The 15,237-nt window shown below is 38.7% G+C and overlaps 1 protein-coding gene across 1 annotated transcript; it reads right to left on the bottom strand.

Annotated features, from left to right (window-relative positions):
• Positions 1-6: 6 nt before the first annotated feature.
• LOC119883763 (sortilin-like) lies at positions 7-9,605 on the bottom strand (the record flags this gene model as incomplete). The annotated part of the gene is made up of 16 exons (XM_038694393.1): positions 9,284-9,605; positions 8,816-8,878; positions 8,329-8,405; positions 8,125-8,221; positions 7,390-7,554; positions 7,143-7,216; positions 6,794-6,840; positions 5,761-5,897; positions 4,656-4,739; positions 3,724-3,784; positions 2,645-2,797; positions 1,748-1,845; positions 1,542-1,641; positions 1,155-1,329; positions 836-1,029; positions 7-106 (listed from the first exon to the last, which is right to left on the bottom strand). Coding segments are annotated over exons 1-16 (1,865 nt in total), but the record flags the coding sequence as incomplete, so codon positions are not given.
• Positions 9,606-15,237: the final 5,632 nt, after the last annotated feature.

A 15,237-nucleotide genomic window follows, 5' to 3' on the forward strand; every position in this document is an offset into this window, starting at 1 on the left:
TTTAGCCTCCTATAAGTCTCTTTGACACCCAAGATGCAGCCATTTCTCTCCAGGTCTCCTCCATTTGTAGAGTGAGCCAACCACTCTTCATAGTCCTGGTCATTACCTGATGAATTAGATGACGACCCGTCAGAACACAACTGTTTTATATCACGGGGAAACAACCTCTAGTGGGCTTCCAATTGGTAAACCAAGATGAGAACAACAAAGCGTAGCCACTGTAATTGCACACTTCCTGGAGCTAAAAATTCAGCCCTGCTCAAGAGGTAATACCAAATCCAAGTTCCAGTGACTTCCAGGTATTGCTAATAGTGCTGTTGTCACATCACAAGAAAGATTAGTAGTATAAACACAGAACAATAACCGTTGTTTTACTTCAAAGTCTGCACCAACAACCATTGCTATGACCACACAGCAAAACTGAGCAGAAGAAACAATTAAAGCCCCTGAGATATTGACTTAAAATCTGAAGTATTTCTCTATGACATTAAATATTCATGACTTAAAGGCAATCAAAGATAAAAAAAAACCCATCTTCAGTTACTATTAGTTAAGAGATTAACTGTTATCAACTGTCATCAGATTCTGATTCAAATTATTTATTTGTGCTCCCTTCAAAGTAGTGAAAAGAGCCCAGAGAATAAAATGCAAACAAAAATCTCATATAAGTTTAGGTTACGGAATGTCCCAGGTCATGGGTTGGTAAGTTTCTGTAATGGAAAAACTGGTGTAAGACTCCACCTCACTGGAGACATCATGTTACCACTAGGTAACATGCCCCATAAGGGGCAGAATAGATAATAGCAGTAGATGGCGTAGTTGCATCTTGACTCACATTCTCTTGTAATGAGGCTCTGGAAATCAATGGTGACGGCCACCCACATGGGCTGACCGTCTTCCTCAGGCCGGAAGCCCCACACACTGACACTCATGGCCTTGGTCCCCGGCTCGGATGCCAGGCCTGCAAAGAAGAAGGGCTGCTCGGTAAAGTTGTAGGATTTCCAGCACTGGCCCTCGTCTGTGGAGAACCTGGTGACGAGAAATGGTAGTTTGTGGAGAAATTTGGGTGAAAAGAAACTTTGAATATAAGAACTTTCGGCCCGCCATTGCCAAAAAATATTTTTTTTCATTAAATAAAAATATCTGCTCAGTACTTGATAGTCTTCACTTGTCCTTCATGCTGGGCCTCCACAGCCACAATGAGACCCCCAGAGTCCAATATGCTGTAGTGGTGAGTACCCCTCAGTGTCCCCCTCCAGCTATAACCCCCGTCTGAGGAGACAAACACATCTGGGTGCTGTGATGATGACAGACAGTCACCTACAGTACCTGGAGAAGGTATAAATACATCTTTAAATTATCATTACATTTGATTTACAAGTTAAATACATTTATTAAAAAATATATTGAATTAGAAAATGACTCAGAGATGTTTAAAGTTGCATACTTGTACCATTTTAGCTAAACTTTGACATTATTTGTCCTATGTATCAAAATGTCTTGTACTGAAATTAAATATGGGTGCATTGCTGTTTAATTACCATGGGCGATAACCAGACCAATAGCAGTTGGCTCAGACAGAGCCAGCATGGGAACGATGCGGTTGTTGCGACTGTGTTCTCCATGAATGTGAAGGTTGCACTGATGGGAAAAAGCACACTTATAGTGTTTTAGTGAACACGGCCTAACTTGTAGGATATAATGTTAATATGCACACGCAGACTGGGATTTTAGACATATAACACACATTCTTGACGTGTTCTCCACATTCCAGATTCTCAGGTTTGTTAAGTTGCCTCCACGTCCCTCCTCTGTTAAAGGAAATGACAGATCGTATACAGCCATCTGCAACAAAACACATTATTAGAGTCAAATTTCAGTAATTTATCAAAATGAAAAGGTGAACAAATGGCTGGCAGACTGACAGGTTAGTTGTGGGATTTGTGTGGGTATAAAGACAAGCAGTTTGATATAAGGGAAGATAAATGGATATATCCATTGATGAAACTATATATCATGATAGACATCTTACCTTTCTTACTTAAGTTTAAAGGATAAGCCTGATATTACTTTGTCAAAAAGCTGTCTGTCAGTGGTACTGAAGACATGAATCTTTAAAAACATGTCACAAATATATAGTTTAATTTTGTTATTTTTTAAAGGCTCACTAATTAGCTAAAACAGCTGGGCACTGTAGATTTTGTGCATTTAGCATGTGTTGGGGATTATTTCAGTGGTGGATTATTACACACTTGGCGCTCTAGTGAGTATTGTGGCAGCAGTGGGATTGACTTGAAATCACAATATTCATCACAATAAAGAAACATTTTGGACGACAGTGGAGCTCTGTGGCACATAGGAAATTACATCAGACTTTGAATACACAGATAATACTTGTGGATAGATTCGGTTTTGGTTTTGATCTTTTCATAGGATCCGTTCAAAATATAGAATATCACCAGACTTATTCTTTAGGGTTAGTTCAATGGTGTGCAGACAGGAAATTGACAGGCAGGACAAATAGATCAGCTTGCCTTACTAAGGCATCAAATCAAATTACATGTAGGTCATTGTGTAATAAATTAAAATCATTACTTGAATGTGCACAAAGTGCACTGGTACACACACGGGTTGCAAACCATACCTTCGTCTAGTTTGTTCGTGAGGTACACTCCTCTCAGTGAAGTTATGTTGGTGAAGTCGCTCTTCCGCTGCCCATCAAAGAGATGGCGCTCAAGTGATTTGGAGAAAAGGATGCCACGGTCATCTGACGTGTACATGGTCCCAAAGAAAGTGTCTGTGGTGAAAGAGAAGACAGCAGAAAGAAACAAAGGATCATTTTAGTCTCTCAGACACATAGTTAGCCAGTAGCCTATTTTTCTATGCTTATGCCTTTTGTGGACTGGAGTTACAGTAATGTCTCTTTTCATTGATGTTAAATACAACATGCATCACCTTCAAAGAGAATCAGCACCTGGTATACCACGTTTGCACAAACCTTTCAACATCAGCATAATTACAACAAGTCACCATCAGTCATATTTTAACTTTGTGAAGATTACACACGTGTCAGCTAAAGCCATGAAGGGCAAGCTCAGCTGAGGGAGGTGATTGAAGTGGTTTACATTTTCAGTGTGTGTGTGTGTGTGTGTGTGTGTGTGTGTTTGTGTGTGTGTGCTTGTGTGTGTGCTTGTGTTATACCCTGATCCCTAGATATGTTTGTCAGCTTTTGCAGTGTAAACTAAATCTCCTGCCAACAAAAGATAAAGCCCCTCTACACCATATCTCCCCTATTTATCTCAGCAGTAGAAAAGTCCCATCACCTAACCCATATAGCACTAACTGGGGCACTTGCCAGGGAAGAAGATATAATTATAATAATGTCAGAGGAAAGCAGACGTGAATAAGAAAGAGAGACTGAGTGAGAAGGAAACCAGGAGCGGGGAGGGAGAAAGAGAGTGAAAGAAAGGAACAAAGACTGGGTAGCTGGACTTGCATGCCGGAATGATTTGTCAGCAACACGTAGAACTTGTGAAACCAGTCCGGCCTTTACAGTTGAGCTTTTCCATTACAACAAAGAGCAACTGAGAGACTTTAAATTCAGTCACATTGTCTTCACAACATGGGCATATTTGCTAACATGTGTCAAGTGTGTTTTTAAGGTAGTTTGTCAAGGTAGGTGTGTGTTTGAGCGGAAAATGCGAACAAAGAATTGTCGGTTACCTCCTGGGTTGTCCACATGCATGAAGAGCATATCTTCATCTCCATCCAAGATGGAGTAGAACTGCAAACATGCTCACATATATGGAGGGAGAGAGCACATGTGGGTGAGAAAATCTGGAATTGCAATTTTAAAAAACTACTTTTTGACTAAAATTGTCTAATCGCCGCGAGAGAAAGTGTATGCTTGTGCTGTCAACAAGATACCGTGGGTTTGTAATTGTGTGGTGTGTGTGTGTGTGTGTGTATTAATGCATTAATGTATTTATTTTAAGCAAACCAAACTCTGTAATGTCCAACCACCAAAAGGTATGCACTTGACACCAGAGTTTAAAACTTTCCCAACTCCATGTCTGACCCAAAGAGCAAGAGAAACATGTGACAAAGGACATAATTACATTAACATCTGTACATTTACTGTGGTTGGGCAGGGTATCCTGTGAAATATTTCGATACTAGTGCCGGCACCTGTTACAAAAGGTACAAAAGGAGCCAAAGTTCTATAAATAAAAATAAAAATAATAAATAAAAAGTCTAAAATTGGCAAATTTATCTATCAGATCAGTGCATGAGTAAACAAGATAAAGAGTCTTACTGATCAACACCAGCTTTTGATACTTGTTGCTTTATCAATATCAAAAGGTACAGTGTGGTTTGATTGGAACCCCATTCCTGTGCTGTTAATAGACTAGCCAATGTCCCTGATTTTAACTTAACTTCAAGTTAAATCAGCTAACCAAGCTTGGAGATGGAGGCCATTTTCAAATAATACAGCAACTCAGCAATCAAAAGATTACACCTTGGGTTTTATTTTTGTTTTCATATCCAACAGAAATGATGGACAAAACTATAAAAATAATAAGTTGTGATGATAAAGATTTTTTTCCCAAGGCAAATGCGAACCTCTGTTCATTAAGTTGTTTAATCTTTCTCACCTGCTCAGTGGAGGCAGAAGGGAGCAGCGCTCGACTGAAGGTGTCTCCTTGGTCTGATGAGAAATACATGACACGAGGGGATCTCTGGAAGCAAAACAACGCATCAGTGTGTAAACACTTATTAATGAACAGAATGAGCAGTGTGTTGGTGTTTTTTTTTTTTAATAATACATGCAATTTAGTAATAAATAGGATTGATAAGAGCATCATTAACAATAAGGATTACCAATAAAAGTGTGTCAATAAAATCCTAATGATCCCAAATCATGAGAAAATGTCCGGCCCATCTCTGTGTCCTGGTGTTAAAATCTAGCCCAGTCGAATCTGTAATCGAATAGCTCTGGTCTAGTATCATAGTACTATATCTTCCTTGCGATGAAATGTACATAACTGTATGCAGCATTGTAGATAATATTTTCTCCTTGTACTCCATGTTTCCTTTGGATATTGCTGGAAATTGCTGGAGTCCACCTCCTTAAAGGGTAAATTATTATCAAAACAATTTAACAATGCATTGCATTGAAACAGCACTTTTCATGCACAAAAAGCGATAACAGTAGCCTACTGGTCCTACCTGGCTGGACATGCAGTCTACGAAAATATTTATCCCCCTTTATAAAGCACAGATGATGGCCCACTATCAAGTATTTCATTTTGTGTATACTTCACATGTCATCAGGACTAATAACAGGACTGAATATGGAGAAGTTTCTATTTTCCAAGCAATTTTTTCAGACTGTGTTTTCAACCTGCCATAAAACGTATCCCCTCTTTATAATGCATTGGGATACAAAATACAAACTGGGATTTAGAGAATATCTAGTACACTAGAGCTTCTACTATTCATTAAGTCTTACAAAGAAGTGTTGCATCAAAGAATGTACTGTAACTTGAGATAAAGTTAACAGGAATGTTTTTTTAAATAAAACTATAACTAAGTTACTGAAAAGATCCTGTTACTGAAACAAATAACTGTAAGTTACTAAAACATTACATTATATATAAAGACATTTTGAAAGCTTGAACATTGCCTTTGTCCCAGATTGAATGTGCCACTCTGACAAAACAACTGGCCCCAGCCTGGCCCCCTAAATGAACTACTCACCGAACTACTTATCACAGAGAAGAAGAGAAAGGCTCCTATGTAGCCAAAACTGTAGATGTCCTCGTGGATTGTGGTGAAGGTGTTCCCCAGATCTTTTGTCCTCTTCAGCACTAAATCCCCCCTCTCATCTGCCTTAACTATGGCGACAAGAAGCAAGACTGGTGATGGAAATATGAGACACTCACTCTTATTGGTAACAGGTGGAGACTTTTCCCCTTGTAGACCTCAGAGGGTCGGAGTAAACACTGTTTGCCTATGCAGTGCATGTACTCTATGGGCTCCATTTACAGTCTCCACTGGGGCAAGGAGGTTGATGACTCTGTCATAGAATCTATCCTGACACTATCACTAATTTGTTGGTATGGGAATGTGCAAAACAGGAATCAACTAGACAACATTGTGAACTCCGGAATTAAATCGTTGTTGTGCCGCAGCATTTTCAATCGACAAATCACACAGAGACCAAAATGCATATAGTGAATAGTGAATCTGCTTAAAAAGTCTGACATCCTCCCCCCAGTCAGAGATACAGGTCCCCGAAAATGGGGGATAACAAGCTTAAAATTTGATTTATTCCATTTGTACTGAATGTTCTTCCTTCAAATGTATCACATATGCCCTGATTTATTGTATTTTATGTTGTGTGTACAGGACAGGACATTTTGGTAATCTATTGTTATGCTGTGTTTTTATTGTTTTTATGCTGCTTTACTGCAGAAAGGATCTCTTGATATATTTTATGGGACAATAAAGATCTAAACTGAACAGTAAACATCCACACAATGGTGTTTATTTTTTTAGATTGGATTAGATTAGATTTGATTGTACTTTAATGTCAGAATTCTCTGCAAGGCGAATACTTAATACACACATAATAAAACAGAAACAAAACAAACATCTGTATAACAGTCCGCCTGGGGTTTGTGTATAAGAGAGGTTAGAATCCTACAAAAGTCATAAATGAGTCATTCAGATCAAATGACTGACCACATTTTTCATACTGTCAGGAAGTGCATTTCTTTCAGTTTCTTACATGTGTCTGTTCGGCTGCAGCTGAAGAACAAATTAACGCCAGCACCCCTGATGGAAAGAGGAAGTTAAAAACATTTCACAAACATCAGAAATGTCACAACATTTTCCATATGAACTGTTTTTACGGGTTACTTTTCTTCTCCAGAACAAAACATACTGCATATAATGTCATGTACATTCATTCAAAGCAATTTACAAAGTATTCAATAAAAACTGTAATATTGTTTCATAGAAGTTTTTGCAAATTCATTCAAATTCCTGGCCTGCAGCTTTACAAAACATATGGTTCATCTATCATATGCTTTCTTTTAGACACACTGGGATTTGGCATGTTTCCTGTTTGTACTCACCATGAGAAAGAAAACACCTCATCATGAACTTTTGTCCACTTGGCACCAAAGTCCAGAGAGAGCCACAGACCGTCCTGCAAGACAGGAAGGAACAGAGGCATGTTTACCTTTACTTATGTAAAGCTTTAGCCCCAAATATCACACAGAGCAAGGGAGACCGCCATGACCTTGAAAATGAAAGTTTAAAAAAAGTAAGACAAAATAACATTTAATGGACAGAAAGGAAGCGATCAGCCGAGTGACTCACATCAATGCTGAGGGCCACAAGGTAATCAGGGTTAAGGAAGTGGTACGTGATTGGCTGAGCCAGGTGGAATGGCAGTTGGATGAACTTGAAGGTCGCACCGGCATCCGTGGAGGTGAAGATGATCCCGCCTCTGTTGTCCAACGGTATGTCCGCTATCAATATCACCTGTTAATTAAAATCAATTAAAAGCAGTCCAGAGATGGAAAGTTGGCAGGGATGATTACAGGTTAGTAAACATGAGTTATAATGAAAAGAAAATATAAAAATCCTTTTGTTTATGCCTGCACTCATTGGAAAAAGAAGCTGGTTTTTAAAGGGAAAAAATATTTTCACTAACATTTTCTCTGGATTTGTGAAAAAAAACTTTTTACATTTCCTAACCCTCCACCGTTCCTGAAAATATGTAATTAATGTATATTTAAACCTCCCCCAGTTCACAAATATATATAATTTCATAAGCAAGCTGAAACTATGTTGATTATTAAAGAAAAAGGCTAAAAAGAAATGGGGAAAAAGAGTGAAGTGAAACAGTGATGCATTTGCTCTGTGTGCGTCAACGCATTTCTGTGGGTGAAGCTTTGGCACAACTTGATTAGACAGCAGAACAACAAGCAAGATGTCTCCACACGTTTGTGAGGCAACTTCTCACACTCCTCCCCGTGTGGGAACATGCAACACAGCTGCCCAACTGAAACACCGTCTGCGCACCAGCGGATGTTACTACTGTTAACTTACAGAGCTCCCTGGTCCAACACTGACTCCAAACTCCTCCCTTATGAAGGTGTTGTTGATCTGATGGGAAATGTCATGGAAGGATTTCCCGTAATCCGTGCTAATGAGAGAGGAAATAAAGTTTTTATTGGATGTTTGAGTTCTGCTTCAGGGTGTGCTGCTAGTGTTACTTTGCAATGTCACATAATATATCAGACACTTACTCACCTTCGATAAAGTCTTGAGGAGCCTCCTTCTATGAAAGAATCTATCGGAGCACTAAATGTTGACAGCACCAGGATGACCTAGAAAATGCAGCAATGTAGTTAAAATGTTGACATGATAGAAACATATCCGAATCTGCTTCACCCAATAGCAACGACAATATAAAACATCAAAACTGATGACCGAATAATGAAGCATGTATGGCCTTCAACTCAACAGAGCCACAGTAATGGCCTAAAATCTGAAATTTGATCAGTGCATGAAAATTTTTTTAGATTATATATTTATTTCAGATTAATGTTTTAATAAAAGCAAGTTACAAAACTTATAAATATAATATTTTTGCCAAAAAAAATTAAAGTTCAAATAAAACTGTGTGCTGAATATTCACACGTTTCAGAGTCAGACTCCATCTCTGAAGTGATAAGCAGACAACATATTCTGTTGATGATCTGAGGTTGTGGTAATGTAATGAACCTAAGATACTCACTCCAGTGCCATCACCCACCCATGTGAGGATCACATGGGAGCCATCATCACCGTTAAACCCTGTCTGGAAGAAAGAGAGGAGAGACACTGACAGACATGACAGCATCACTTCTAAAGGTACAAAACACAACTAACAAGCTTAACCAAATTTATTCACTTCTAGCCTACCATAAACATGCTTAAGATATTGTTGGTGTCATAATTCCACGTGTTTCAATATTAGTTTTACTTGTTTGTTGTGTTTTTAAGAAATATATTTTCCTTGAGAGTCTTGAAACAAGAAAGAAAAAAAGTAAACAAAGCCAATAAAATGTCACTTTCTGTTCTTGAAACTATTTTATCTTCAGATATGCATTTTCCTTTTCTTTTTTAAATAAAACTCAAAGATTCTACAAACACATTCCTTCTGCTTAAAAACCAAACCCTCACCAGCTTCAGAACAATGTCACAGAACTCAAACACACCTCACCTCATGTGTATTGTCATCCAGGACCTTGTGCTCGGCTGGTGTTAGGGGGGTCCGGCAGGAGGTGAAGGTAGGACTGTGAATGGGCTTGGGGGGGCTGCTCTCCCTCCTAGGGCGCGCTTGGCCCTGGCTGTCATCCTGCTGAGTCCGGTGGAAAGTCACCGTCCTCCCCCCTCGGCTTGTGCCTTCAGCACCCTGAAGAAGGACGTACACCCCAACCACAACCACAAGCTTGCAGATCATATCCAATGCAAAAACAAGAGGACACCACACTAAAAATATGAGAGTGTAAGTGACCAAGGCGCCTTACTATACTGGCAGTATATTAGTGGTGTGCTCTAAAGGAAGGCAGGGGTGGGACCTGCTTGGATGGGTCATTAACATAGAAAAGTGCTGTGCTAAGTGTTGCGTCCTCCGCCAGCAGGTGTTTCTGCCCGCATGCAGGTGACCTGAGCTGCTGGAAGGATTAACATTTCAAGTTTATTTGACGTTCCTTGTGGTCATTTGCAACCAATGCAAAAAAGCAGTATTTGGTGTGACAAATTTTTCTTATGTTGCAAACAAAATGTGTTTTGGGGTTTAAGTGTTACCTATTATTTTGTGTTTTATTTTGTTAAACATTTCCTCTTGTGTCTTTGTGAACTTTTCTTCCTGTTCTGTGTTTTAGAGCTTATGTTTTTTCCCCTTATTTATTCATTCGTTCCCCTTCCTCTTATGTATGGTGTTTCACTCCCTGTCTTTGTGTTTGCTTGTCCTCTTTTTTGATCGTTTTATTCCTGTTTCCTGTTTTACTTTGGTATTTACTACTCATCAGTTAACTTCACTTTCCCCTTATGTGATTGTTTGCTCCTCCTTTGAACAAAGGTGGGGTAATCAATTCTAGTCCAATACATTCGCAGAAGCAACTGTAATGACACCATGCTAAAGTAAGTTACATTACCTGCTGGGTTGTTGCTCGCTTAATATCATGGTATTTGTCATGGTGTTGGATTTCTCCAGTATCGCCTACTCCACCTTGAAGATCATGTCGTCTCAGTATCTTGTGTGTTATTTGTCTCCCTCCAAGTCTTGCCTGTTCCCTGTTGGCTTTGTTTGCTTTCGGACTGCTTCCCAAACTCTGCCTGCCTTATCACCTGTTTGTGAGTTTTCCATCCTTCCATTGTACCCGCTTGCCTGGGGGGCCAGTCTCAGCTGACCCATCCACGACCAAGGTTTGAACCCCAGACCTTCTTGCTGTGAGGCAACTGTGCTAACCACTGCACAGAGGGGAACAGACCAACTAAATACTTAAGTGAAGACAAGATAATGAGACACAGGTGAACTTAAGGGTGGAGTAAGCGATTCTGGAGAAATCAATGATATAAAGCAAACAACGACCCAGCAAGTAATGTAACTCAAGATAGCATGGTGTCATTACAGCTGCTGCTGTAAAGCTAACATGCAAAGAGCCGGAACACCAGCTCCAGACAGCAATACTCACAGCTCTCTTGCGTGGGAGGTGATGGTGCAGTGGATAAGGCGCATTCCTTTGGTGTAAGAGAACTGGGTCCATTATTTGCATTTATGTCCAATCTTCTGTGTTCCTGCTACCCTATTAGCAGTCACTGTGATAGAATGGAAAGTTAATTCTGAAAGTGGAAAGATTGAATGCAGTGTAATACAATCGCTTTCTTCCTGATTGTATTTGTAGTAGGCACAATGAACGCAAGAGAGAAAAAATGTGACTACGACACAAATGAGGTTTGAAAATCATTAAACTGATGGTTTGGGAGTTAATGAGGATCTACTGAACTTGACCGAGCACTAATATATGTGAGAACCATAAAAAAAACCACAAGACGCAGGTGTGCACCAAAAGCTGCAACAACATCAACATGTAGACAATTGATAATGTCTGTTGGTCTATTCTGTCTGTGCACCAACCCTCTCTCTCTCTCACTGTGTGTGTGTGTGTGTGTGTGTGTGTGTGTGTGTGTGTGTGTGTGTTTGTGTGTGTGTGTGTGTGTGTGTGTGTGTTAAAAAATAAAAATATATTAAAAACAAAATAAATAAATAAAACAGTAAGCGTGTGTGTGTGTGTTAAAAAAAGAAAAAATATTAATTAAAATAAAATGAATAAATAAAACAGTAAGCGTGTGTGTTTGTGTGTTAAAAAAATAAAAAATATTAAAAATAAAACAAATAGATAATACTGTAAACGTGTGTGTGTATATTAATAGACAAAAAAAATTATTAATTGATTTTAAAAAAGAAAGAAATCAGTATCAAATGTAAAAACAAAACAATTACTAAAATATTAAGCAATCAAAATAATAATAATTTGAAAATTTGTACAATTACTTATCAGTCTGAGTTTCCACCGGTTGTCCTCACTTCGTGGCATGAGGAGACATATTTTGCAGCAATTATTTGACATTTGGGCATTTCTCCCAGTATATAGGGGAGTTTCTGTGTGTCTGATATGAATTCGAATTCGGAGTATATTTGGGAAATGTTTGCAAAGTGTTTATGTCTTGGTGTTTATATTTAGGGCATGAGGTTAGAAAGTGCAGCTCTATCTCTACCTGTCCTGTGTCACACTGGGAGCAGAGTCTCTTCTCTTGTGGTAGCCAGCTCTGTCTGTGGTGACCCTTTTCTATGGCCAGGCTGTGTTCACTCAGTCTGTATGTTGTCAACATTTTTCTAAGTTTTACATTGTGCTCAGGTAATTTGCCAGTGTGAATTCTCTTTTTAGGGTCAGATAACATTGTAATTTACTTTGTGTTTTGGTCATTTCTTTCCAGTATTCAATATATTTTCTTTCTGCTTGTTGATAATTTAGTTTGGTCTGCTTGAGTTGGTGCTCTCTCTCTCTCTCTCTCTCTCTCTCTCTCTCTCTCTATATATATATATATATATATATATATATATATATATCTCCCAATTGTGTTTTAAATTTCAAATTTAGATTTGATGTATTGGCAAGAGAGTATTGCCAAAGCTGGTTGTATAAGGTGGTGTTGCTACATAGCAGCTTTATTATATAGAAAGGAAAACAAATACACTGCTAAAAGATAAGGAAACAATTAATTATCACAGTCAGTTAAACCTCAGGGATATCAGTCCAGTTAGCAATTGTGAATCACTGTCATTCTGTCACTGGAGAGGCAACAGCAAGACAACCCCCCAAGGGAATGGTTTTGCAGGTGGTTTCCACAGACAATTGCCCTCTCCTTATGCTTCCTGACAGATTGTTCTCTAGTTTTGTGTTTTACTAGTGTGTCTTTGTCACTACTAGTAGCGACCCAGCAGAATGACCAGTATATAATACACTGTTGAAATGTTAAAAATAATTATTAAACACTATCTAAATAACATGTAGCCTATAAATATATTAAGATTATAATAACATTATACTTTTTTATTTATGGGGGGGGGGTTCTATACACACACCAACATGAGCGGTGTACCTGTAAGAATTTCCATCATCGAAATACTTTCATCCAACGTCAACACTTTAACAGTTAGATTTAACAAGTGTCCCATGAATGCAGTATACAATTATTCTCATTCTGTTCAAAACAGAGTCCGATTGGTATGATATTTGATATTACTGTTAAAAGTATAACTAGGACATGTCCAGGGTGTATCCCACCTCTCGCACAATTAAAAGCTGGGATTGGCTCTAGCCCCACATGGTTATAAATAATGGATGGATGTTAAAATGGTCTCTTGTTTTGTTGGCTTATTGATCATCGCAGTACAGTTGTAGTTAGTACATGGTTTGATTGTATTTGTTTATCATTCATACTTGGATTGATGCTTATTTAATTCCAAACATTTAACATAAAATTTGATATCAGTATTTCAGGTGGCTAAACTTTTTCTCCTCGGAGGTGTAAACTACATCAATGACCACCCTGCCAAAGATGCCCTCCCTGAAGTACCCTCAGCGCCCACAGGTACCTGTTCAGAATCAGTAGCCCCTGGGCAGCAAGTAGAACAACCTAAAAATCTAACCTCAGTTTTGGTTAGGAAGTAGCACTTATCTGAAACTCACTGGAATTTCATACCAGAGTGAATACAGATAACAAATTCAACTCAAGAGTTTCACTCAAGTCAAGTACCATAAGTTTTAAAGTTAAATGTCTGTGTTATTTGTAAGTCTGAAAAGGACCATAAACAACTTTCTTCATTTATTAGAAAGATTTCCTCCAGTAAGTTTTATTTATTATGGATACAATTAAAGTCGAAGTAGGAAAGTCTGTCAGCAAGAAAAACTATTCACATTTATCGTCATTTCTATTCAGTCCCATGTGAGCCTGATAGTTCCAGATCGTTGGGTTTGATCGGAGTTATCATATCCATTTTCCCTGAAACATTTAACCTAATCATTTCCAGTGTTAAAAAGACACCATCATCATATTCTGGGTTATTCAATAATGAATTCACAATCAGAATATCATTACATAAAGTGCAAAGTGTAAAATGCAAATAATGAGTAAATAAAACACATTCTGCTAATACAATGACTCCTGTATCCCTGAGCGGAACACAGTATAAATACAGAATGTAGTTTATTATTCATGTGCATGTGTTTGTTAAACATGAAAAAGCTACAGAGGAAAATAACTGCTGTGGCAGCGATAACTGTGCCATTGGTAGTATTAGCACAGTATGCAGACAGAAACTCCATTGAAAGTCTCTACAGCTATTAAAGCCAACTGACAGCTGATCCAGCTGTGATCAGCTGTCATCAGAATGGCTTCCTTGACACCTCTTTCAAACCATCCATCTTCTCTGTCTAAAATGTGCACCTGGTGGTCCTCAAACGAGTGTCCTCTGGCCTTCAGATGTAAGTAGACTGCAGAGTCTTGACCTGAGGAGGATGGATGGTTCGAAAGAGGTGTCAAGGAAGCCATCTACACCAGGGTTGAGAAGCCGTCATTGAACAGGGGAGGGGGTCTACGCCACCACTTATCCCCCACTTACAATGCTGTCCTTTCATCACTTCCCAGGAAACTCAACAAACGTAACCTATTGGCCTCAGGTGAAGATACCAACGATGGTCGTTCAGTCTTGGCCACAGGTAGTCTCAACGACTGTAACGACTGTCGTCACAGCAACAAGGAACACTAACGAACCAGCGGTATCGATGACCCGGGAACGACCCCACGAGGTTAAATAGCTGAGTTTCCCTGCCAGTCAGTCAGAACTGAAGAAGTCCTTTGGATGAGGGACGAAACGTCTTCCAGTATCTTCAACCAAGTCCAGTTGCCCTTCATTTTAACCCTCGTTGGATAACATTGTATGACCAGTTATTGAAAATTAGAAATGTGAACAAAGGATTGCCTTTGTGTGATGATACATTGTTGCCTTTAGATAAAAACTATTTGTTGATTATTGATGATTTAATGAGTGATGCTAGCAATAACATTGAGGTCCAAAATGTGTTTACAAAATATGTGCATCATAGAAATTTAAGTTGTTTATACCTAGTTCAGAATTTGTTTTTTCAAGGCAAAGTTAGCCGTACTATTAATTTGAATACTAATTATCTTGTGTTGAATCCAGAGATAAATACCAAGTCATGCTAATGGCTAGACAAATGTTGACGGCATGCTGATGGCATAAAAAGAAACCTGTCTTTACTGCAAACTATGTATGGAGCATCTCCATCTCAGAGAGTGAATATTATTAAATCTGCATCACCAGACCTTTTGGTAGCGTTTTGTGAAATAGCTTACAATGTTTTAAAAGGTAAAATTCCTTTAAGTAAGACACAGTATCAAAAATTTTTAAAGAAGAAGGCGGGGATTAGACTGCTTGCCAATAAAAAGGTTTGCGCTTCAAAGAAAAAGAAGACATTGCTTAAACAGTCTGGCGGTTTTCTTCTCCCCCTCCTGAGTATCGCTGTGCCTTTTATAACGAGTCTCATGGTTCAAGACAAAGATGACTATGGAGTATGCACAAAAAAT

This window comes from Micropterus salmoides, unplaced genomic scaffold (genome assembly GCF_014851395.1).
Source record: "Micropterus salmoides isolate LMB-PRFRI ecotype aquatic unplaced genomic scaffold, ASM1485139v1 Ms_hic_scaffold_3016, whole genome shotgun sequence".
Classification (NCBI taxonomy): Eukaryota; Metazoa; Chordata; class Actinopteri; order Centrarchiformes; family Centrarchidae; genus Micropterus; species Micropterus salmoides.